The 27,342-nt window shown below is 40.7% G+C and overlaps 1 protein-coding gene across 1 annotated transcript in view; it reads right to left on the minus strand.

Annotated features, from left to right (window-relative positions):
* The window catches only part of LOC131543604 (collagen alpha-1(XXV) chain), a 471,411-nt gene extending 444,437 nt beyond the window's left edge, over positions 1 to 26,974 (minus strand). Inside the window, exons 1-2 of the mRNA XM_058781122.1 lie at positions 26,374 to 26,974; positions 26,122 to 26,194 (exon numbers count right to left, since the gene is read on the minus strand). Coding sequence (XP_058637105.1) covers positions 26,122 to 26,194; positions 26,374 to 26,670 — 370 coding nt within the window. The 5' untranslated portion in view covers positions 26,671 to 26,974. The remainder of the gene's footprint in view (positions 1 to 26,121; positions 26,195 to 26,373) is intronic.
* Between the last annotated feature and the right edge of the window lie 368 nt (positions 26,975 to 27,342).

Raw genomic sequence — 27,342 nt, forward strand, 5'->3', positions numbered from 1 at the left:
GTATTCCTTCCCAACAGCAAGTAAATAATTTAAACAACAGATCTATGACTAAGTATCGCAACACTTACGAGCTGCTGTCCGTCTCTTCTGGTGAATATTCTTCTCCCGACTTGTAATAGCGAACAAGCAGTTTAAATACTTTTACAGTCGCTGTGGTCGGCTTCTGATTGGCCCAGCCAATAGCCTTGTGCAAATAACTCAAGAAAACTAACACTTCGCTTGCAAGGAGCACTGAAAATGATCCAGGTTCCTTCTTAGCCGAGGTGCAAATTATTATAATTAACAGAAAGTGCAATCAAACAACGAAACCTCAACGAAAATGCAGAATAGAAATAGAAGGTAAACGAAAGTATTCCTTCCCAACAGCAAGTAAATAATTTAAACAACAGATCTATGACTAAGTATCGCAACACTTACGAGCTGCTGTCCGTCTCTTCTGGTGAATATTCGGCTTCTCCCGACTTGTAATAGCGAACAGGCAGTTTAAATACTTTTACAGTCGCTGTGGCCGGCTTCTGATTGGCCCAGCCAATAGCCTTGTGCAAATAACTCAAGATGAAACTAACACTTCGCTTGCAAGGAGCACTGAAAATGATCCAGGTTCCTTCTTAGCCGAGGTGCAAATTATTATAATTAACAGAAAGTGCAATCAAACAACGAAACCTCAACGAAAATGCAGAATAGAAATAGAAGGGAAACGAAAGTATTCCTTCCCAACAGCAAGTAAATAATTTAAACAACAGATCTATGACTAAGTATCGCAACACTTACGAGCTGCTGTCCGTCTCTTCTGGTGAATATTCGGCTTCTCCCGACTTGTAATAGCGAACAGGCAGTTTAAATACTTTTACAGTCGCTGTGGTCGGCTTCTGATTGGCCCAGCCAATAGCCTTGTGCAAATAACTCAAGACGAAACTAACACTTCGCTTGCAAGGAGCACTGAAAATGATCCAGGTTCCTTCTTAGCCGAGGTGCAAATTATTATAATTAACAGAAAGTGCAATCAAACAACGAAACCTCAACGAAAATGCAGAATAGAAATAGAAGGGAAACGAAAGTATTCCTTCCCAACAGCAAGTAAATAATTTAAACAACAGATCTATGACTAAGTATCGCAACACTTACGAGCTGCTGTCCGTCTCTTCTGGTGAATATTCGGCTTCTCCGAACCGTAGTTCAAAACTCATGAGCTCATCATGTGAGAGTACTGTGATATCTCTGTGATAGTGTTGAGAAACAGGAAGTAGAATGTCCCCCCGGTGACTGATATTTGAACTGCCTCCTCTCAACCTGCTCAACATTTTGAATTCACAATGAGCTCACATATTACTCAAATTGTGAGGATCACCATATGAGAATGGTGTGATGTCACTGTGATCATCGCATGATCTCACGTGTTGACTGGGCAAGGTTCATTACACAGTACTTCTAAAGCATGCATTAACATTAGTAATTTGTTATATTAATGTTCATTTCCAAATTTACTAATAGGACATTATTAAAATTAAAAGTTGTATCTGTTAACATTTGCCTGAGCTGGTTAACAAAGATGAATAAACATGGTAACAAACGTATTGCTAATGTTAGTTAATACATCAACTAATGTTAACTAAAGGAAGTTTATTACCTCATTACCTCAGTGTGAAACAACGGGGCTTTGCTGATGATTTCATAATCAAACGTCTCTGTCAGTTCACGCACATCGAGGACCACAGAAATGTGCGCAGCTGCAAATTGTGCAGTTTGTTGTGGCGACCAGGATCTAGCACAATGTTTATGTGTTTCTTTCCACAAAGGACGCATCTGTTCAGTGAATCAAACACTGTACCTATGCTAATATGATGTTTCAAACACGCTTGGTTCAGAAGTTTCCAATCGATAAATCCAGCACCCTCAGGTGGTCTGTCTTGTTTCATTTGTAGACGGTCCGGATTTATTGCTAAGACTTTTACTTTTTAAAAGAATTGATCTGATTTATGTTTGCTTCACTAGGCTATTTTCAAATGTAACTTCACAAACGTGCACATTTTACTATTATATCCGTACGTCGTAAACATAGGTCGTAAACATAGGTCGTAAACATAGGTCGTAAACATAACATTGTGGGTAGGACTAACAGAAACGGACGAATCATAATTTTGACAAGCATATGATGCACCTATAGGAAGAGGGAAAACGACCGGTAATTGACCATGAAAACACGCGTTTACTATTGTTAATAAATAAGACGTTTATTATTATCATTTAATAAATTACATCCATTTGGAAAATTACAAACTTCTTATTGGGTGGGCCACAGATGAAAGTGGGTGGGTCCGGGTTTTGAACTACAGTGGTCCGGTCTAAGACTTGAAACTCCAGGGCTGAAAATGTATCCTACTCCGGCCCTGGTTTTTGCTGTGTGTTTTAAAGCGGATTGTGATCAGCTTGTGATCCGTTGTTTTCCGCACCTCAGAATGGCTCCGTTCACAGTGAATGAATGCAGTCAACTCATTTATTGCACGTGCTGTGAGTTTAGTCGCCAGTTATGCTTTATTTTCACAGCAGATGATAACAGCATTTCACTAGATTTGTAGTGAGAGGCATTTTTGTAAGCATGTTTTCACTGAAGCTGGAGTTTTCCTTCAAAATAAAAGCTCTACTGCCATTTCCGTCAAATTGAAAGCTTAAAAGTGCAGTATGAGTTGCTGACAGCGAGCGGTTTAAATGGGTGTTACTGCAGTCCAAATTCAAAACATTTCTTTCAAGTGTAGAAATTAGAAAAGAAGTATTGTAAGTTCCCTACTGTAGTGTAAAGAGAAAATAATATACCTATGAAATATTTATTATAATTTATTTTACAGTGCAATTGTTTTACAATATATAGCTACTACTGTCATTGTTACAATTATTAGTATTATTATTACAGAGTTCATTGAGACACGGGAATGAGTACTGCGTCTGCTTAAGGAAAAAAGCCCTTTTTTCTCCTAACCTGAAGCTTTTCTTCAATCACGCAATGTAACTGCACGGCCATTGGTTCGTGCAGTGGTTTAAAGAAACAAACCAATGGCTCGGTGGCGGAGCTGCACGAGCCTATGGCAACGAAGCCTGCCAGAAGGGGCTGGGGGCATCTGGCTAAATAAACAGGAGCTTCGCTACAGGATCCTCAGATTTCTTCTTCAGCGACGATGACTATGCTCTCCGCTGATCGCAGAAGCCTGCTCTCCATTAACATGCCTCGAAGTGGACACAGAAACCTCTCTCTGCTCGGCTGATCTGCTGCCTTTTCCTCGCAGCTTCAGCGTCACAGCAGTAGCGGTCCTGCTTCCCCTGCCACCATCCAGCGACTTCTAAGAGCTTTTCTAAAAGACCAAATTTGGTGTTGTTTCAAATGCCGCATGATTATTGCAGCACGTGCAGGTCTCCCCTGCACACTGATTATGGCCACAGCAAGTGCGTTACCTGCTTGGGGAAGTCCCATGCGGAAGCCGCACACACAGGGACAAACTGTTCTCATTGCGAGAACATTAGTCTCGCCTCTCTGTGCTCGCGGATCGCTTTCTTTTCAGAGTGCGGAGGGCTCCAGCGCTAGGACGCGAAACGAGCTCATGTCGGCTCAGATCCCGTGTGCCTCGTCCTCAGCACACAGAGAGGTTTCTCGCGTCCTCTTCACTTAGCATGACCAGCATCCCTCTGCCAGCACAAGCGATCTGGTCTCATTTGGGGGGAGTGATGACGAGCTGCCCGATGACAGAGAGGAGCTGTCGGGCTCAGCCGTCCGAGCCCAGCGCCACCAAGGTTGGGATGGATGCCGAACTTATCCGTGTCCTCTCGAAAGCGGTTGAAGAGCTGGGATTAGAGTGGTCTCCGCCGGAGGAGCCCTTCCCAAGCTAGTGTTGGACCCAGCGCCTCAGGCGTCATCCTGATCTACAAGACAGGAAGAGGAGGGGGCCAAGTCCCACTACAGCTGGAGCACCCCCCAAGTGGCCTCTCTTAAACCTCTTATCACCCCGTTTAGTTCTGGGTGCAGAGGAAAGTGTGTCTGTTGCGATTCCGGGCCCGTTCAAGCACCCAAGCAACCACCCACTGTTATAGTGGGAAAAATAAAACACAAACATTCTCAAAAAGAAAGCAAATTTCCTCTTCCGTTTCTCATGAGTGCCTTGCCTCCATGCGGCCAGACACTCTAACTAATCCATCCCCTTGCCACGCGGGCTGAGGCCTAGCAGGCCATCGGTGGTAATTGGGATAATGGGTAATCAGATAATGGGTTATGGGGATAATAAAACGAGGTTATTCACTTCAGTTCGCTCGAAGACCCCCATGCTTAACCGGCATGGTCTCTACCTCGGTGCAAAGCAAGGATGCTCACGTCCTGCGCTCAGAGGTGATAAATCTGATGGCAAAGGGAGCTGTAGAGACGGTTCCTCCAGCTCAGAGCGAGTCAGGCTTCTACAGCTGTTACTTCCTCGTCCCCAAAAAGGATTGCGGCCTCTGGCCTATCCTCGATCTTAGACGCCTGAACTGCGCCCTCATGAAAAGGTTGTTCAGGATCTACCTCGACGACTGGCTCATCTTGGCCCAGTCGAGGCAGATGTAGCATTTGGACCAATCAGACACACAATTTTTCATTTGATTTAACAAATCAAATTAGTCATTAGATTAACAAGTAGACACAGACCCCTCACCCAATACACATACTGGGTGCCAGTATGTCTGTGAATGACTCCAGGCCCCCGGTTACCATGACAACCATAACATTTCAGCCAGACCAGATAAACTTTACGACCTAAAAGTATGTAGAGAGAATCTTCCTCCCTACTCAATTCTCTCTAAAACCAACACATACATATACATACATACATATTGCCACAGCCATATCAACCTGCAGCCCAAGACTGGTTGCCCACTGAAGCTAAGCAGGGTTGAGCCTGGTCAGTACCTGGATGGGAGACCTCCTGGGAAAACTAGGTAGCTGTTGGAAGAGGTGTTAGTGATGCCAGCAGGGGGTGCTCACCCTGTGTTCTGTGTGGGTCCTAATGCCCCAGTATAGTGACGAGGACACTATACTGTAAAAAGCACCGTCTTTCGGATGAGATGTTAAACCGAGATCCTGACTCTCTGTGGTCACTAAAAATCCCATGGCACTTCTCGTAAAAGAGTAGGGGTGTATCCCCGGTGTCCTGGCCAAATTCCCTCCACTGGCCCTTGTCAATCATGGCCTCCTAATAATCCCCATCCACTTGAATGGCTCTATGACTCTCTCTCCTCTCCACCTGTAGCTGCTGTGTGGTGAGCGCACTGGCGCCGTTGTCCTGTGGCTGCCGTTGCATCATCCAAGTGGATGCTGCACACTGGTGGTGGTTGAGGAGAGACCCCCCACATGATTGTAAAGCGCTTTGGGTGTACGGCAATACACAATAAAGCGCTATATAAATGCATCATTCATTCATTCATTCATTCATTCATTCACATACTGCCATAGGAAATTACTTCTTTCATTAATTCATAGACAAATTTTTCTATGATTTTCCTATCATGCATATTCCCATGTCTTTGTGTATGATTATGATAGATATGGTTTTGTGTATTGTATACTGTTTTATGCATGCTTATGATAGATCACTAGTTAATATCACCTCACTTATAGCATGTTTGGTCTCTATCAATTCGTGTCTGGATGATCTAATTGAGAGTGTATATTATATGTTGATACCTATGCAACATATTAGTATTCTAAGAATCTTTAATAGTTTGTATATCAACTTCCAATCCAGTTCATATGGAAATTACCATGCTCTCAGACAAAGGGTCATAAAACCCCCCAGTATTTCCAAACTCCTGCTTGGAAATTCAGTCTTTCTCATTGGTCAAGCCCATCCTGAGAGGCGTGATTCTTCTCAGACCTTAAAGTGCTCAAGCACAGTTCTTCTCTTCTGCAAAAGCTCTTCTGCTAAATCTCCGGATTGCTGCCCGTGTGGAGAGCCTGAGCCGATACGGGCGTGCCCGGTGGGCTCCAACATATCCCAGTCTGCAGATCTTTTAGATTCTGAGAAGATGAGGATGTGAGCTAGAACTCTTCTGGACCCTTAAGTTTTTGTGCCAGGCCTTGCGGCCTTGACTTTCCATTCAACCAAGGATCTCAGCAGATCTCTTTCTTAGCTCTTTTTCCCTTTCTACCTGGGAAGAAACTCCCAACTACCACCGAGCCAGAATAACATCTTTTGAAATTCATCACCCTTCAAACCCGGAAGAACTTGAAGAACTCCAACACCACCAAACCTTGAAACCATCAAGATTTTCATCTGAGATTGCATCCGGACACTTGTCAATGACCAAGGCAAAGCAAGTATCGTACATTTAACTAAACGAAACAGAGGTTTAGTATAAGTTATAGACCCCGTTATAAACGACGCTGATGGTTAAACTGACTCTTTCCATAACTGCATTCTCTGGTTTCTCTAATGGCTTCATTCATCCACTTTAGCTCCCCTTTGTATGTACGTGTGAGTGTATGTTTATTCGTTTGTTTGTTTAGATTAGTTATGTGTGTTAGCGTTTAGGTAATAAAAGTTGTGTGCACAAATTACATGAATTTCTGGTTCTTCCTTGCAAATGAATGTTTCTGTGGCCAAGGAAATATACTTTCTTAGAGTTGATATGAATGTTCGCTGGACGAACAGATAAGTTGATGGCAATTTAATTCTGCTACAGTTATTACTGTCAGCCGATATAAATAATTGTAATTTATCATAATTGTCATTATTCATATACAACTCCCTTTTGAGCTAGATTTGCTACACAGAATTGATATCTTACAAGACCCTCCTCCTCAGCCACTTAGAGCACCTGGGACTCAGGGTCAAATTTGCCAAGAGCACGCTGTCCCCTAGCCAGCGAATATCGTTCCTGGGAACAGCTGTCGACTCAGCTTGGATGAGAGCCACAGTCATGTCAGAACGTGCTCTGGCCATGCAGAAACTCATGGCCTCCTCCGAGATCGGAGCCCTTCGCCCCCTCAAAATGTTTCAGAGGATGCTGGGCCTTATGGCCGCAGCGTCTCCAGCACTGCAATTGGGCCTGCTTCGTATACGGCCCCTTCAACGCTTGCTGAAACCAAGGGTTCCATCCCATCCGTGGCATCATGGACGCCTGCGTATAAGGGTGGACCAGGCCTGTGTAACAGCCCTGGACCCCTGGAAGAACCCTCGATGGATGGAAAAGGGTGTGGCCCTGGGAATGGTATACAGGAGGAAGGTCGTCTCAACAGATGCCTCCAACACGGCCATTGGTCGAAAGAGGAAGAAGGGCTTCACATCAACTGCCTGGAAATGCCAGCAGTATGTTGGGCTTGACAGTTCTTCCTGCCAGACCTAAGGGGACACCACGTGTTAATCCACTCGGACAACATGTCTGTGGTGTCCTACATAAATCACCAGAGAGGTCTGTCCTCGAAGCACCACTTCATTCTGGTAGAGCGCCTTCTGGAATGGGCCCAACTCAACTTGCGGTTGCTGAGAGTTTGCTATCACTGAGCAAGGTCCCCTCAGAAGAGTAGATGCTCCATCCGCAGATGGTTCAGAGAATTTGGGAGATCTTTGGCAAGGCCGAGGTAGACCTCTTCGCCTCAGAAGACAACTCTCATTTCCCAATTTATTATTCGAAGGACAGAGATGCGTTGGCCCACGACTGGCCAAACCTCCTCCTTTATGCATTTCCCCCGATCGTCCTGATCCCACAGGTAATCAGGGAAATCAGGGAACAGGGGCACAGGGTTCTCTTGGTGGCCTCCCTCTGGAAGAACCAACATTCGTTGTCAGAGCTAACCTGGATTCTTGTAGCAGCCCCTTGGCCCATTAGTCTGAGACAGGATCTTCTCTCTCAAGCGAACAGGACAATATGGCATCCACGGCCCGAGCTGTGTGCTTTGCAGCTTTGGCCGCTCGACGGGAGCCTGCAGAAGACCGGTCTACCTCTGACTTATCAGTGGTTTTGTCCTTCCTACAAGAGCTGCTGGATAAGGCATGCTCCCCATCCACACTCAAGGTCTACGTAGCAGCTATAGCGGCCTCCCATGCCCCTATAGCGGGCCAACTGGTGGGCAGGAACAACTTGGTTGTTCGTTTCTTGAGGGGGGCCAGGAGGCTGAATGGAGGCTCACTGTCCCTACATGGGATCTGCCCACGGTGCTGAGGGACCTGAAGGGCCCTCCCTTTGAGCCATTACAGTCTGCTAACCTTCGGTCACTGTCGCTAAAAACTGCTTTGGTCCTGGCATTGGCATCGGTCTAGCAAGTAGAAGATCTGCAGGCACTCTCTGTAAGCCCTGCCTGCCTGGAATTCGGGCCCAACAACTCCAAGGTCATCCTGAAACCAAGGCATGGTTGTACACCCAAAGTGCTCTCCACTTCATTCAGACTGCAGGTCATTGCACTCTCTGCGCTTTCTCCCTCAGAGGAAGACCGGGAGTTATTCTTACTCTGTCCTGTCAGAGCTCTTAGGATTTACATTGAGCCTTCCGCCATGTTTAGGCACTCGGAACAACTCTTTGGTAGTTTCAGTAACCGCACCAAAGGGCGTCCGGTTACGAGGCTTTCTAGGTGGATAGTTGATGCTATCATGTTAGCATACTCTTCCTTGGGCCTGCAATGCCCCATTGGAGTACGAGCCCATTCCACCAGAGGTGTCACCTCATCTTGGGCATGGTCTAGCGGTGTGTCCATCACAGAGATCTATGCAGCGGCCGGCTGGGCCTTGCCGTCCACATTTGATCGGTTTTATAACCTGGACATTCCGGCCTTACAGGCCAGAGTCCTTTCTGCTTAAGTAGGCACACACTTGCTTTTTGCAGAGTCAATTCTGAGAGAGAGTTCTTGACCGTAACACAAACGCTCAAACTCTCAGGTCAGTTTATTGTGCACTCTCGGCCTGTGGAGTGCCGAAGCCGTACGAGTCCTCTGGAACGGTTACCCAGGAGGTTACTCTGTGAGCTTAGCCCGTTTTCGTCTTGGAGATTATTGCTATACTTCCCTACGGGCACTGGATGCTTAAGGAAGTTATATTATGCAGTCATTCCTCTACCATAGCACGGCTTGAGTGTATTGGTTGCAATAGCATCTTAAGCAGACGTAGTATGAGTGAAATATCGATAGGGAACGTACTCGGTTACTAATGTAACCTTGGTACTGTGTTGCTTGGCTATGCTTTGTAGCTGCACGACTCGGTCATCTCTTCAGTCGAAGTAACCTGAGGATCCTGTGGCGAAGCGCCCGCTTATATAGCCAGATGACCCCGCCCCTTCTGGCGGGCTTCGTCGCCATAGGCTCGTGAAGCTCCAACACAGAACCATTGGTTTGATTCTTTAAACCACTGCACGAGCCAATGGTTGTGCAGTTACACTGTGTGATTGAAAAAAGGCTTCAGGTTAGGAGAAAAAATATCACATACTGATAGCAATCATTAAGTTAAGTGGTCTAAATGTATTTATCTGTATTTATATATTCTGTGGAAGGTGTAGGACCAATAAATGTTTGTCCAATTAAAAGGCTCGGTCCGTGCGTTTTAATTGTCTTTCCTACCTGCCTGTCAACGTATGTATTTGCATACCTCTACGCACCCTGTTCGCGCAGACAGGATACGTCATCAGCGCGTTCACGCAGACAGAGCCAGAATGGCAGGCAAACATCAACAACCCGATCTTCCTTCCTGGTATTGTAGTACTTTTACTAACTGTGCTGTATAGTTCTCTCACCGGTGAATGACACATGATGTAGCCCAGTGCATTTCAAAGTTCTAGTCCTCACGCCCCCCGCCCTGCATATTTTGCATGTCTCGCTTAGTTAACACACTCGGTTCAGATGACCAGCTCGTTAGAAGAGAGCTCCGTGCATGAACTGTGTTCCGATTGACATGCTCCCTACACAGTGTTCATTGCTCCCTACTCCCTGAGCAGGGAAAATCCGTTTATTTCACTTCAGAACATTCATTCACGGATTTGCGCTGTTCCTCACACACAGACGAAAGAGAAGTGTGAAGTGTGACATAATATACCTCCGTAAATAAATACAATTTAAATTAAGGTCTGGCACACTTTAATGCCCTTTGTATGGAACATAAATGCTCGCTTTGAACTGGAATCATGGCGGAATATCTGGTGATGTCCACTTCGCAGGGCACTTATGACTTACGGTCGAACAGAACAACCGTCGGACGTGACAAGATATACATATGAAATGTGCAGAGCTGGGAGGGTGCGAGGACTGTGATTGGAAACCGTTGATGTAGCCTATTGTAGTAATTTATGTTGTCTCTGGCTGCTCTTTGAGCGTATGTGCGTTCAGGGGGCGTGGCTTTGGACGGCGATTGCAGAGAGGGTGGGACATTCGCTTTCAGTGCTATTAGGCTAAAGTTAGCATTTTCCGAGATCTTCTACTGCACCTTTAATTAGAGTAATGAAATTAACATCTAACTTGTACTCAGTCAACAGCAAGAAGGCAGAGGCTCGCAAAATGGGGGGAGAACCTGCACCAGCACCACTGACAGATGAAGTGGAGATGGTCCAATTGGAAGAATTTTAAAATCCAAAAGGAAAAAGAATAACTGTTGCCTTTGTATTTGTAGGAAATTTTTACAACACTGTCCTGTGAAACTGCTCTTTGACAGATGTGCTCAGGAAACAACACAAAAATTGTCAGAAAGAGCATGAGAGCGACACACTTTCCTTACCACTCTGCATACAGTGACCTTACTAATGTGCTTTGCATCCCTGATGTTATATAGAAAACTACCAAACTACCGCTCAAATAAATATGCATGTGAATAGGAAAAAAAAAAAACTCCCTATGAATTAATGCAGCCTCCTCATCTACAGGATCCTGTATAAAAGGAGTTCTGTCAGGACCACTATCGTCAAAAGATAGATACTTAGCATAAAGTTTTGGTTTGGCGGTATGGTTCTGTTCTGTGCAAAAACTCCCTGCCCATCCATGCAGCCTGTCATGAATGAGCAGGGAGAGCAACAATAATAACCCCCCCGGGTAAACAGAACAGAACAAGGCAGATATCATTAATGTACTTAATGATATTTTAGTGTATTTAGTGTATTTAATATGATTCAGCAAGGAATATCAGAAAGACAAGTCCTGACTGCGAAAGGAGGAGTTGGGGATGGAGGAGGGTGATTTGCTCCTGAGCAAGCGGAAAAGCTGCTGATTGATACGGAAGAGAGCTTATATAGGAATGCCGTGATAGGTGTTGTATTCCTATAGGTAGATACAATCAGCTGGGAATCAGCTGATGCAAGCTTGACTCACGTGACCTGCCAGAACTAACGCTAACGCTTCATTTCTGTCAGGACCACTATCGTCAAAAGATAGATACTTAGCATAAAGTTTTGGTTTGGCGGTATGGTTCTGTTCTGTGCAAAAACTCCCTGCCCATCCATGCAGCCTGTCATGAATGAGCAGGGAGAGCAACAATAATAACCCCCCCCAACACAAACGATAGGCCCGAACCACCCAAACCACAACTGATGGCATTCTAAAAGAAGCATATCCTTCTGAAAATAGCAGAGACTGGGGCAGCAGCCCCTTACGGAGAAGGCAGTGAAGGGGTGCTCTTCTTCATAAGCAGCCAAGAAGAGCAGCAAGCCCCTTACCGGAAGAGAGTAGCAGCGAAGGAATGCTCTTCTTAATAAGCAGCTAAGAAGAGCAGCAAGCCCTTTTTATGCAATACCTGAAAAATATGCAGAAAAATTGGCAGCTAATTGACTCACTAAAAATGACAAACACACGTACTGCAGCCATAGAAGCAAGCAATGAACGGTTCAGAGAGAGATCGCATATTCTACCTGGCCTAAAAGCTTCAGCATCCATTTAAAAACTATAGAAACAGCATATAAAAACTCAAATCAACTCAGTTTACAGGTTGTCATCTCCCATTGACATTGTGCTCATTATGTTACGCGTCTTCAATCTGACAACTAACGTGAGTGAAGACAGAAATCCTTACCAATGCACTCGATAGCTTTGCAACAGCATGTTGCAGTAGTCAGAGAAACTTAAGGAAATAGCAGTCCCAATAACTGGATGAGCCATAAGCAGCAAGCATATTTCGAGAACAATCAGATGGCCTAACAACAGGTTAAATATTAGCTTATTGCTGTTGCAAATTCACCAAGTACCAGTACTTGCAATACAACCAATAGCTTTAAAGAAACAAGCATGTTTAGCAACAGACATGATACTGAGCACTAGATAAGCCCTAAAAGCAAGCAAAATCCCAATACCCTAACAGCTTTAAAGCAAAGACCTTCTGAAATAGCGTAGACTGGGGCAGCATGCCCTTTAAGAAGAACAGAAGCAGCGAAGGGGTGCTCTTCTTTAATCAGCAGCCAAGAAGAGCAGCAAGCCCCTTACCGGAAGAGAGTAGCAGCGAAGGGATGCTCTTCTTAATAAGCAGCTAAGAAGAGCAGCAAGCCCCTTTTATGCAATACCTGAAAAAGATGCAGAAAAATTGACAGCTAGTTGACTCACTAAAAAAAAAAAAAAAAGACAGCCTAATTTGCAGCAAACACATGTACTGCAGCCATAGAAGCGAGCAATGACGGTTCAGAGAGAGATCGCATATTCTACCTGACCTAAAAGCTTCAGCATCCATTTAAAAACTCTATAGAAACAGCATATAACTCAAATCAACTCATCAGTTTACAGGTTGTCGTCTCCCATTGACATGGTGCTCGTTATGTTACGTGTCTTCAATCTGACAACCCACGCGAGTGAAGACAGAAATCCTTACCAATGCACTCGATTGCTTTGCAACAAGCATGTTGCAGTAGTCAGAGAAACTTAAGGAAATAGCAGTCCCAATAACTAGATGAGCCATAAGCAGCAAGCGTATTTCGAGAACAATCAGATGGCCTAACAACAGGTTAAATATAGCTTATTGCTGTTGTGAATTTACCAAGTACAAGTACTTGCAGTACAACCAATAGCTTAAAGAAACAAGCTGGTCTAGCAACAAACATGATACTGAGCACTGGATAAGCCCTAAAAGCAAGCAAAATCCCAATACCCTAACAGCTTTAAAGCAAAGACCTTCTGAAATAACGTAGACTGCGGCAGCATGCCCTTTAAGAAGAACAGAAGCAGCGAAGGGGTGCTCTTCTTTAATCAGCAGCTGAGAAGAGCAGCATGCCCCTTTAATGCAGTGCAGCATATGGTCAATACCCGACGTTTAGGCAACCTATGTTGCCCTTATCCAGATAATCGTTATCATTATAACCTTTGGTAGCAAGATCTACATACTGCCCTTTAAGTATCAAGCACGTTACAGGTACACTGATTAAAGCAACAGCATATCAAATAGAAATAAAATAGAGTTTAATGAAACAGAATTCCCAATACTAGATGAGTCTTAAGCAGCAACCGGTTTCATATCAGACAACCTTAACAACATATTAAAAACAAGCCTCGCTGCGGTAGGTTTACTGGGTAATGTTACCAGCGTGACAAAATACAACCAATGAGCCTAAAGCAGATATTACGCTATGAGAAGCAGTACTTAAGAAGCTTATATGAGATTACGATTATGGATGCCACGATTACATAATCGTTCAAAGCCGCGATTACAAAAATAAATAATTAAAAATGCCCACTTGCATTATTCTGTGTGCTTAAGAGGTGTTTTCAGCGCGGGGTTTAACAAACTCAAACACACTGGATGAAAGACATTTTGTCTAACTGATAGTCGTTGTCACTCTTCCTATTTAGCACCCAAACTCTGGAACAGTCTACCTAACACTGTTCGGGAGGCAGACACACTCTGTCAGTTTAAATCTAGATTAAAGACCCATCTCTTTAGCCTGGCTTACACATAACACATTAATACGCTTCTATTATTCAAATCTGTTAAAGGATTGTTAGGCTGCATTAATTAGATCAAGCGGAACCGGGAACACTCCCCATAACACACGATGTACTCGTTACATCGTAAGTTGAATGGCATCTGCGCTAATGTTTGTCTGTTTCTTTCCTAGTCTGTTTCTCGGTCCGTGTCCGATCAGATGGTGGGTCGGCGCCGGGAGGTGATGTCTGCGGCCCTGATCGTCGGCGGAGACCAGGACGCCCGGATGACCCCCAGAGATATATCCCCAGATATATCAACCAAAAATAACAAAATAACTAAAATATAATAAAATACCTAACTACATAATACTACTATTGTTAGAAATTGCAACAAAATTAAAATAGAAATATAAACTTTTGAACTGCGGGTTTCGTCTGGTCAGAGGAGAACTGGCCCCCCGACTGAGCCTGGTTTCTCCCAAGGTTCTTTTTTCTCCATTCTGTCACAGAGGGAGTTTTGGTTCCTTGCCGCTGTCGCCTCTGGCTTGCTCAGTTGGGGACACTTAATTTCTAGCGATTATCGCCAATTTGATTGCACAGATACTATTTAAACTAAACTGAGCTAGACAATGACATCTCTGAATTCAATAATGAAATGCCTTTAACAGAAAAATGAGTGTTTAATCTTATCATTATACATTACTGACACTCTATCCTCCAATTTGATACTGTTAAGTGCTTTGACACAATCTGTATTGTAAAAGCGCTATATAAATAATGGTGACTTGACTTGACTTGACTCTGTTGTGCATGATAGATATGTTAAATGACAAACGTGTCAAAAGCGGAACAAAATAGCGGTACTCGTTTGAACTGCGCGCCACACTGACCTTTTATCCGCTCGCCTCAAAAGAAAACAGCGCAGCGTGAGTTTAGAGCGTATGCGTTTATTACAGTGACCAGTCGCAATCACGCGCTAAACAACGCTGTGAAATCCAGTAAGAAGCACTTGAGTTCAGCGCAAGAGTTCTCCAACTGGTACAAATCACGTCTCTTTCATTTGAACTAGTTTAAAGCCAAATAAATCGGAGCTGTTATTCTCATCAACACTGATGCAGAAAGCAGCAGAAACAGTGCAACAACGATCCAGTTAGAAGACGTTTCAATCCGTCTTCGGCTCAATCACACATTTACCATAGTTATACTGTAGTAACACTAACAATGGTACGGTGTGTAGCAAATTAGCTTAAAAGGGAATTGTATATAAATAATTACAATTAATTATGATTAATTACAATTATTTATATCGGCTGACAGTGATAACTGTAGCAGAATTAAATTGCCATCAACTGATCTGGTCGTCCAGCGACCATTCAGTGTAAGTTCATATCAACTCTAAGAAAGGATATTTTCGTGGCCACAGAAAATACTTTCGTAAGTATTAATGCATTAGAGCATGTAGCGAGGGTCAAAATCGTAAAGGGACATTAATTTGCAAGGCAGAACCAGAAACTCATGTAATTTGTGCACACAACTTTTATTAACTAAACGCTAACACACATAACTAATCTAAACAAACAAACAAACAAACATACACTCACACGTATATACAAAAGGGGAGCTAAAGTGGATGAATGAAGCCATTAGAGAAAACAGAATGCAGTTATGGAAAGAGTCAGTTAACCACCTGAGTTAAACCATCAGCGCCGTTTATAATGGGGTCTATAACTTATACTAAATCTCTGTTTAGTTTAGTTAGATGTACCATACTTGCACTTCCACGGCTGTTGACGTGTGTCTGGAATGCAGTCTCGGATGAAAAGTCTTGATGGTTTCAAGGTTTTGGACTCGCAATCACGTTCTTCCGGGTTGAAGAGTGATGAATTCCAAAGAGGTTATTCTGGTTCTGAGGTCCGCGGAGCTTTGGTTGAATGGAAAGTCAAGGCCGCAAGGCCTGGTGCAAAACTTAGTTTCAGAAGAGTTCTAGCTCACATCCTTCTAGGATCTAACAGAACCGCAAAACTGAGATATGTTGGAGCCCACCAGGCATGCCGGTACCGGCTCAGGCTCTCCACACGGGCAGCAGTCCGGAGATTTGGCAGTAGAGTTTTTGCAGAAGAGTCGGGCGGAACTGTGCATGAGCCCTTTAAGGTGAGAAAAGTCACGCCTCTCAGGATGGGCTTGACCAATGAGAAAGGCTGAATTTCTAAGCAGGAGTTTGGAAATACTGGGGGGGTTTATGACTCTTTGTCTGAGAGCATGTTAATTTGCAAAGGGGTTGGATTGGAAGTTTTTATACAAACTATTAAAGATTCTTAGGACATTAATATGTTGCATAGGTATCAACATGTAATATTCACTCTCACTTAGATCATCCGAAGATGAATTGATAGAGACCAAACGTTACAGTTAGAGTGATATTAACTAGTGATCTATCAAAAGCATACATAGAACAGTATACAATACACAAAAACATATACAAGAACAGTAATAATATACACAATGACCTAATGATATGTGTGCTCATTCAAAGAAAGGTTTTTCTATGAATTAATTAGAGAAGAGTCCATTTTATGGCATAATGTCTTTTTCCTAAAGGGTATATGAAGTGAGTGTTGCTCGGCCATTTGCATTCCTTTGAGCAATAAAACTAGTGTTATCTGATGGGTTGCCATGGGACCAGGGGGGCCTGAAGTCCTTGACAGTCCTACTGGCTGGTATGTGTATTGGGTGAGGGGTCTGTGACCATTTGTTAATCTAATAACTAATTGATTTGTTAAATCAAATGCAAAATTGTGTGTCTGATTGGTCCAAATGCTACAGGTGGCAGAAAAGTAGGATATTCATATTGAGTATTATTATATTATTAATATACTAAATATGTTAAAGGAATAATGGAATATAATTACATTATTTTGTTAATTATTCTATCAGTTGATGTGGATTTGTAATTGACTGAATGTCTTTAGGCTACTGTTTTTCAATGCAAACACCATAAAAACCATATAGTTAGGCTACTTTCTTTTACCATGGTAATGAGGTGCTGTACTTTTGGTTATGTATACAAAATGAGGCTGTTATAGTTTTCACAATGGTACTGTCAAATGTACATCTGCATCCCAACTCAAGCTCCTGCTACTCTGAACTCAAGCTCCTGTTCTAATGTGCATTTCTAAGAGACAAAACTTGTAATATTACATGTTCAGTGCTACCAAATCAGGTGCTGGTGCCAATGCCCTCGAATGTTAGTCTGGAGCCCTGATAACATAAATTGTACTGTAAAATGTTACTGTAATTTGAAATTTCATCTGTTTAATTGTAAATTAAATATATAGCTTTAGTAAACCATTTTTTTCTTTTAGTTTTAGTATAACATTATTATACCATGCATAATTTTACCTTTTTTTGTTTAAAGAAGAAACCAAACCAATGCATAGTTGACATTTGAGGCTCAATGCTATAGAAAAGCAATAAAAGTTCAGGAAGAGTGTTTTCAGCCTTTTTTAAAATATAGTCACTATATTGAGTACATATACAGTAAATGAACATACTTTCTGTTTTTTTTTTTTTTTTTTTTAATGGTCTTATGAAGTATTCTAATTTGTTGAGATAGTGAATTGGTGGGTTTTTGTTAAATGTGAGCCTAAATCATCACAATTAAAAGAACAAAAGACTTAGGGTGTATTCACACCAGGAAAGTCCGATAGTTCACTTGCTTTTGTCCGGACCAAATAGAAGTTTTTTTTTGTTTTTTTTGGTGCAGTTCGCTTTCACACTGCCCTTTTTGCAAGTGAACTAGAAATTGTAAACAAAACCCCACGTGTGCTAAGGTCATCCTTTCATTGGACAGAAATTCTCAAGCAGGGAAAAACAGGAAGTGCAAAAACAGGCTAATCATGGAGATCTTTCGTAGTGCAATTTTTATTCTTTTACTGATTTGCTGTCATGAGATAAAAACGCAATATGAAGAAACTTATGAGCATCATATATGAGACAATGTCATACAATGTTGTAATTACGACTTGCCAAAAATAAAATCTATAGATATGAAATACTCAAAGCATATCAAAATGTTAGTTTAAACATTTAACCTAGATAAATGTGCGCTAGGCGCATATCATATCGTTTGTGCGGAGAGTGGAAGCTGAAGCGCGCTTCAGGACATCATAGAAATACGCCGTAATTGTTGCTCATAAAGGTACTAATAATACATCGTTCGGAACTGTAAAGGGTATATTTTTATTTGTGTGCACTCACAATATCAAGAAAACGCGCTTTTCTAAAATTAAGAAAACTAATAGGATGCGCTTCCCGTCAAAAAAGCTTTGAATTACTACAAAACGAAATAAATCATATCCAAAACAAAAACTCTTTCATTATAATCCGTAAAGATGCATTTCTTTCTAAAGGTGCGTCCAATGAGGAGATGGCGAGTCAGGATTTTTAACTTCATCTTTGTGACACTAACTCAGAAAACACTAGTTTATTAATAAATAATTCAAATATCTCCTTACTATTTTCCCCAGACACATTCATTGTAACTTTTGCTGGGGCTTTGCGGCAAGCTAGCCTATTTAGTGCGCTCATGTCACGTTGCTGTGGGCACTATGGTCACGAAAACTCATAATTGGCACGCGTTTTTAAGCATTGTGGTTTGAAAACAAGTGATTTAAGCGATTGAAATGCAAACAACAGCACTATATGCGCGAGCTGTGTGTTTTCTGAGCGTGCTTTCTGAAATTGGATCGGATCAAGGCTGGTTCATATTCACACCTTAAACGAACCGTACCAGAGTTCGTTTGGAAGCGGACCGAGACCACCTCTTCAGCTGGGTCTCGCACGCTTGTTTGGTCCGCTTTAGTGCGCACCGCTGCATTCTCACCTGCCCAAACGAACCGTACCAAGAGGAAAACGAACTCTAGTACGATTCAACCGAACTAAATGAGGCAGGTGTGAAAGCACCCTTAAACTACTTCAGTCGGTGTACATTGAATTTATTTAATACATGAGTTTCACAATTTGAGTTGAATTACTGAAATAAATGAACTTTTCCACGACATTCTAATTTATTAAGATGCACCTCTGTGTATATATATATATATATATATATATATATATATATATATATATATATATATATATATTTTATTTTTTTATTTTTTTATTTTTCAATTTTGCACCCTGTTTTGTCCCTCTTCTCAAGAATCAGTAATAAGATATTTATTCTTGTTTCCATGGGAGGAATAAAAAACTAATTTAAGTGCATTTTTCTATTTTTGCAAATTACCGGCCAGTGGGGTAAGATACTAACTCTAACTTTTAAGACTAACTTTTAAGACTAGTCTAAGAAAACTATGTAGCTGGCCTCAGTATTTAAAACGTATAGATCATAGTTATAAAACAGATGGTCATGTACAGTACCAAAAAAGTGCTGATCAGTCACAAGTAGCATGATGATGTTTCTGTTATCCACACAAATGGGAAAATAATTAAGTACATAATATCCTTACATGTAGCAGAAAATAGGTGGTTTATTTACTGAAATGCTACTGTAGACCTTGTTTTGTTTAGGAAACCAATAGCAAGGTCAGGAGAAGTAAACACTGTAAAGTACAATGAGGAATACTGGAGTTTAAACATTAGTAATAATATAATGTATATGTTATGTTCACTCAGAATCACTTTGATAAAAATGTTTTACAGGTATGTGATGTGTTTTACAGGTATGTGATACCATCCTGATTCATTCCAAGGAGCAGTTTTCCTTCACCCAGCACCTCGTCAGTGCAACATTGCTGCATGGAGAGTTGCACAACACAGTGTGAAGTTTCCTGAATCAGCACTTGAAACAACAGTGGAGGCATACCCCATGCTGAACAAGGCCAAGCTCAAAACAGAACTGTCCCTCATCTATGAGAACCCTGAGTTTAGGGTTGGCAGTGGTGCAGTGCCTTTGTACCAATTTTTTATTGAGAACAATCTTCAAAATACTTTCACAGAGACTGTCAGTCTTCTCAAGATCATCATCACCACACCAATGACAACAGCAAAGTCAGAGAGGTGCTTTTCTACTTTGAAGAGGATCAAAACTTTCCTAAGAAATACAATGACCCAGGACCACCTTAATGCTCTGGCAATGATTTCTATTGAGAAGAAACTTGTCAGAGACATTCCTGACTTCAATAAGAAAGTCATTGAGAAGTTTGTCAATCAGAAGGAGAGAAGAGCAAAATTCCTGTACAAATAAGTAAAAAAAAAAAAAATGCAGGTTTTTTGTCCACCACATTGATTTTCTTACATGGTTATACTCACATTTGTATCAGTCATGGAAGTATCCAAAATTTAACTGAGACTGGTAAAATAACTGATCAGAGATGATTTAATGAATAAACAGGTAACCAGATGTTCTTTAACTTTGTCTGCATTGCAATAAATCATATTGCTTTGATTTATTGTGAAGAATAGTTTGTGAAATTGTTTGCTGCGCCAGTGTGCAACACAGCCCCACCTCAAAAATTTTTCACCAGCCGCCACTGCCCTCTATACTAGAACAACATGCCAACACGCATGCTCATTAGAATGCCAATGTTTTGTGACTATTTTATTTGTCATGTGTGTCTTTTATTATTAATACTACTCATTGTGGCCTGCAAGAAAATGAACAAATGTCCCTAAACATACTAAGAAAAGTTAATTCATAGATCTTTCAGATTTTATGCAACACAGCTTCTGAAAGTGATGTCTTCCAAACACATAACTCATGTTGTGATGTTCAGTGGTTACAATAAAATTAGCAGCAGAGCACAGATCACAGACTTGACTCAGTTCAGTCAAACCAATTGTCAAATGATTCATATATGAGAATCATCAGTTAGATCATAACCGGCTCATTGTCTAGAATCCACAGATATGACCTTTAATGTTACCAACTCTCCTTTGTAAAACCTAGCACCTAGTACCCACCAGCCCCTAAACAAGGACAGTTGACCTGTTGTGTGAATGACCAGGTCAGGGGAATCCCTGTTTGAAGAGACATTGGTCAGGGTAGAGAAAGAGGTGGGAATATGTCTGCTGGAAGACAGAGGGGTCTTTGTGATGCATAACACTGTGGATTCATATCCATAAGGGTCTCTCACACACACAGACAACCACAACTGTAGTAGACAGTACAACTGTCTATATGTGTCTGTAAATATGACTGCTTATTCATAAAGATACTGTTGTGCAAGGCAGAAACATTTATGCCACTGTTAATGTATTCAGCTATTGTTAAGACCTTCACTAATTTAACCTTAATTTAACCATATTTTGTCCACAATCACATAATAACTTGATTCTGAAGAACTAAACCTCCAATAAATACTAACAATTTATTAGAGTACTTCTCTGTAAAATCAGTATGTTAATGAATAACATTATGAAATCTTTATATTTCAACAGCAAGTTAAGTCAGGAACATTTCACTTGGACTGTGGCATTCAAACAATTCTATCACTGAATTGGGGACTGTTCAGTTCAATTCTATCACTGAACTTCACCCACATCTGTTGTGGGTGAAGTTACCACCAAATGCATCTTAAAGCAATGTCTGTTGCCTCAACCCCATTTCCAGTTCCAGTTATCCATGGAAAGAGGCCAAGAGCTGGACAAAAGAGCATCAGAATGGCTCCCTGATAGTCCTGTGTTCCCCTTTATTATAGCTGACATTCTTCCGCTTTGCACTCTCACTCAGTCTCTCACTCACTCTGCTGTATTTTTTTGTTTGTTTGTTTGTTTGTTTTGTTTTGGCCGCCTGCAAGGCATATCATCTCCAGATTCTTCATCATTTCTTGATTTCTTTCCTAAAGATCACTTTAAAGACATAATCTCTATAAAATATTCTCTTTCATGATTTTCTATTCTAGAAAGTGTTAAGCCCGTCAAAAACGTGATTGTATGGAAAAAAGAGGTATGATTTAATACTTTTATTTATGCATGTTACAGTAAATAAATCTGCCTAAAATGTTCTAGTATTTTTAGCCTAATGTATAAGCGCACAAATGAATTGTATTTACCAGGCCACATGACTCCAGAAAGCAAAGTACACAGTAGCGGGGGTGGGGTTAATGTCCCTAACCCCCATCTTGCACACAAAGGATTTAACAACACAAGTTTCTAGTGTCTGTCAAATGCAGACAATTGGCTTTACAGTCTAACTGGGTATCTGCATTGCTTCATGTAGCGTGTAATAATTACACAGCCCACCTTTCAGGGTTGGCTGGTATAGGCTTTTTAAGATACGTATATTGATATCTTTTCAAAAATCATTTATATCGATATACGATACTGTGATTCTTTTATTTATTTAAATGTTTAAGTTTTCTTTAAAAATCAACTGTTGTTTTAGAATGTAATGTTTATATTTTAACCCTTTGTTGGCCATAATATAGGTTATAGCTTAACCTACAAAAATACTATGACTATATTTGTTTTCATAGCCTTCAGTTTACACATTGTCTGACAAATATTCAAGTCAGGTAATTTGTCTATCCAGGGCAGATTTTGACTCTTGGTGCTCCAACTGTCCAGGTTTTATGATCATCACACCATCTTTTTTTCCCGCATTTTTGTATTAGCATTTGTGATTACATTTTTAGAAATTAAAGCTCTGTCATGGATGTTCTCTGTAGTCAGTTGTGGCAACATTTGTTTTTTGTTTGTTTGTTTTACTGTAGCCTTCCCAAATGATGCTAACCCTGTAAAAAATGAGTGTTTCCCTTCCCACTGATCTATATAATGACTGGTTTGCTCATTGCCATTAGAAGTGTTTGAGCGGCCATCTTACCGGCAGAGGGCATCATGGACTGACAGCCAAAACCTTGACCTAAAATCACCCGATATGAAGCAAATCAGTCACACAGGATTACATTTTAGGATATGTGTATGTAAATTAATTGTTACTCAAGATGTTATTTGTAATGTTTATGGTCTGTTCGGGCAGGATAAGCGATATATATTGAAATCGTTTAGGAGGGTGTGTCAGCTGCGTACTTGCTGACACAGATAAATTATCCAACACAAAATATATTTCTTTATGTACATAATTATGCAGGAACTAATAAACATGAATATATATATGGTATTTGTATCAGTAATTAAGGTATATTCATATACAAAGCATTGATCTTTATTCAGATTTCAAAATGAGAACTTGTCATTTGTGATATATGCCGGATCCCATCCGTCTGATGTTCATTATATTCATCTGATGTTCGCTACTGTAATGAATATAACAAGTAATGGGAAATTCCCAAAATTAAACAAATTTATTTACATACATAAGGCATTTGTGTTGTAAGAATGTACAGGCAAAATGCTGATTTCGTTAGGTGATGTTTTCTCATTAAAATCGTATGATTTCCAATTAATTCAATAGAATGCATGGGAATACTAGGAAATACCAACATGGTGGTGCGGTGGCTTCACTTTTACTACGTCATGAGCAATCCAGCTCTCTATTACAGATCAGTGATGTTCACAACCCCTCTATATCATATATCGCCATTTAGCCTAAAAATACAGAGATATGATTTTTGGTCCATATCACCCAGGCCTACCCTATAGAAGTAAATAAGGAACAAAGATGTGCCTTTTGAAAGGGTAACATGTAAGCATAACACTGACAGCTTGTACCAATTTTTTTTTTTTTTTTAAAGTGTACTTGCTTTTTTTTTTTTTTTTTGCTGCTTTTTGTTGCTGCTGTGGACAATTAAAAGAGGTGTAAATGTATTTGTCAGGCTATTTAAAAATACATACAGTGTCTGCATGGATTGAGTGGTCTGCATGGAAAGCTTGTATGAAAAAAAACTAAACTGAATATATCAAAGGCACAAGGCCTGGAACCTTCTTTCAGATTAGCCTTGTATGGTACTACAAGTACCCTTTTGTCGTACAATGGAGTAATGGAAAATACAGTCTAGTCATGGCTGCATCAGTTGCACCATCCGAAAGATGTCCCTGGGATCATCTGCACATTCAAAGGACTGTTCATCTATCAATTTAACATAGCTTGTTTCCAGGTCTCAGACCATAGCTCAGAGCCCCTGGCAGTCAGAAGCCTCCAGGGCGCTGACCCCACTGGCCCTATGGTCCATTATCCTTTCCCTTTTTTCGCAAATACTTTTCATGGGAAATTCCACTGTGTGCTTCAGCAGTGCAGTAATCACTGTGTGGGGTTGGAGGGTGGGCAAATAAATAAATAAATATCAGGCCTGCAAGCAGCTGCCAACTTTTTTGAGGCATTACTAAAAGGAGGAAGAGATAATGTAAGATTGAGGAACCTGCTGGCCGACGGCACCTTTCTATTAAATAACCTATTGAACAACAACCTGCCCCCCTTGCAGAATGCAGAAAGTGCTGCCAATGCTAAAAAAAAATAAGGCAGTTTGAAGAAACACCCTTTATCAATGTACGAAGTACATGAGTTGGCAATCAACACTGTTGAAAGCAAAGAAGGATAATACAGTCAGTTATTTCCTTCAACTGTAAAACTATAAATTAGTAGTGCTAATAGGAGATATTGTTGGGGTGGTCCAGAGATACAAGTTTTGTTGATGTAATTCATCTGGTGTAAAATATTTCACTTGTTTCATTTTTGCACAAACCAGACACCCATCAAGCAAAAATTAAGAAAGTGCTGTTGATGGAGACTGTGACTTATTATAGTTGTATTATACTTACAATAACTCCTTTCTACTTAATATGACATCCCTCCAAATTTCCTCTCAAAAGGTTGTGTGTAATAGACTATTGATCATTGTTGATGTTGCCATTTTTTCAGCACTAATGATTACCTTTACTTAATTGTTATGGAGGGGCTTAGTACCATGATTTGACTCTGGCTTGCCCATTCAATTTAATTTGACTGAATATGTTGTAATGCATTTTAACCCGTTTGACTAGTCAAACTAATCACAAAAAGTGTCTTCTGTGAAAATTTCTTATTAAACTCATATCTTCTGTGTGCTTGTTTTCTGTTCATGTCCTATAAGCGCACTTTATTTGCTCTGCTACAACATTCAGTCAGTGTTAGTTCAGCCTGACTTTGGATTAATGAACCTCAGCTACAAGTATTTTTTTGTTTCCATCTCCTGGTTGAATTAAGCATTTTCAGTGTTTCAGCCCAAAGACATTCACTCAGCTTTGAAACTGACATATTGTAGTTAGAGGATAAATTACTATTTAGTTGTCATTTGTCATGCAGCAAAATTTAAAAGTAGACTAAAATACACCTTCCACTTATGTTTTGTATGCCTTACAATCAAACAAAAATGAGTGTTGCAAAAAGCACTATTAAAGAAAATAATAATAGGGCACTAGATCATGTAATACAGCAGCTTTGTCCCGCTGAGTGCCCCAAAATGATATACTCCAGAATCTGAATATTAAATTCACATTATCGTCACTTGCCAAATTCATGATGACATTTCTTCTTATCTAGGCCTATCAACCAGACTGATTTCAATCCTGTCTTCTGCATTCTGGTGGACATTACATACCATCAATAACCCCATCACAAACTGCAACTTAAATTTTAGAATGGCAAGCATTTACTCCTCAAAATTAACTAGTATATTTTATGTAACTGATTTTTTTATCACTACTAAATCATATAGTGACCATTACTTTGTTTTGTTTTTTTTAGTAAATATTCATTAGATAATTTCCAATGGCAGTGATTCTTAACTCCAGTACTGGGTACCCACCTACCAGAATGTTTTAGATGTCTCGCTAATTAAAACACCTAATTTAAAGCATTGCTTTCTTAGTGTGTTGAATAGGTAGACATCTAAAACATACTGGGAGGTGGGATCCAAGGACTAGATGAGAAACACTGGTTTATAGCATAGTATAGTTTATAGTATGTATTCCAGTTCTAGTAGTTCTTATTTGTTAGATTATTGTACTTGTTTAAAGACACTAGTTTTAATTTGTTTATAACATTTTGTATCTTTTTTACCTGTCATATATAACAATTAGTCAGAATGGCTAGTTTAATCAAAATATTACTAATAAGATTAACAATATAAATAGATATAATTGTACTACATGTACTTCAACAATTTAAAAAAATAAAAAATAAAATACTAGTCTAAAAATTGGGTACTAGTGTCTTTTGAGTACTAAGAAAACTGGAATCCTAGTTAATAAAAAACACTAATAGGCTAAATAAGAAATAAATACTATATCAAATGAATAGTTAACAGTGAAATTCCACCAGTGAAAACCAACAAAATACATATATATAAAGGCAGTACCTGGTGGGCAGTTGCATTCAGGTGGTGAGACTTGACGGGCAGTCCTTATTCTAACCAAGTGTTCATAAGAACGCTGTCAGAATCAATAGATAAAAGAAACAAGTAAATATTTAGCCCTAAATGAATGTAGGTGACATGAAGGTGCACTGACCACTGTCATACACGAGTGTGGAGTGTTTCGTTTTTGTAAGAAAAGATGACCATGCTGTTAACTCCAATGTCTTGAGTTGAAGCTGTGGATGGAATGCTCACCTGTGACAGCAGCTCGTCCACTCGCTCCTGGATCATTGCATTGAATTGATCCATAGCGATCCCATGAAACGGGTTTAAGACCCCCGCGCCACTTCCAATCTCCAGATCCACGATTCTGTCCTTCATATCACTGGTCTGAACACTCAGTAAAAAGCAAAAGGCGAAGGACACAAGAGAAAACACAAACTGCATCACATCCACTGTAGCTCCAAGACAGTGCCGTCGCTTGCCTTGATCGGTTTCGTTCTCCATTTTCGCCGCGTTTCGGGAATCCTTATTTGCTCCTAAAACCCTCATGACTCACTCTCAACCGTATACTACTATGTGCAATCACCAGTACTGTCGGGAGTAGAATGACCGAGTCTATCACTATGTATTATTTCAATTTGTCTCGGGGCGGTGGGCGCTCATGCACTGAAAGACAGTGTGAGCGGCGACTGGTTTCACGGCTTGTACTAGCCCTCTGCGAACTTGTTGCACTACTGGAAAGAACCCCGTGCACGCGTTTAGCCCAGCCTAAGTCTTACGACGAAGCCGTGACAGATTTTGTGGCAAGAAATGTTAAACCGCAGACGAGTGGCAAATGCTTTGCGCATTCCACACAATCCATTCAACATAACGCCTCTGAATCAACGCGATCCATCAAAAACCTTTAGACCTCACAGAGTCACTCTTTAAATCACCTGGGTGGCATTAATGTTTCTCATGAGAGGTAGTAAGAGCGTATAAAATGTTTCAGTGGGATTTTCCATTGAACAATGATGTTCATAATTATGCACAAATAGGGCATTGTGAGTAAATATATGAGGGACTGTTGATGTTGTTTTAGTTAAGTGTCTTGTAATAAACTACATCACCATATTTGCCTGGTACACGTGAAAGCAGTAAAGAACCTACAGAACCACTACTACATAATTAAAGTAAATAATAATAATAACAATAATAATGTGAAGAACAGAGAGTCAACTG

This window comes from Onychostoma macrolepis, chromosome 07 (assembly GCF_012432095.1).
Source record: "Onychostoma macrolepis isolate SWU-2019 chromosome 07, ASM1243209v1, whole genome shotgun sequence".
In the NCBI taxonomy this organism is placed as follows: domain Eukaryota; kingdom Metazoa; phylum Chordata; class Actinopteri; order Cypriniformes; family Cyprinidae; genus Onychostoma; species Onychostoma macrolepis.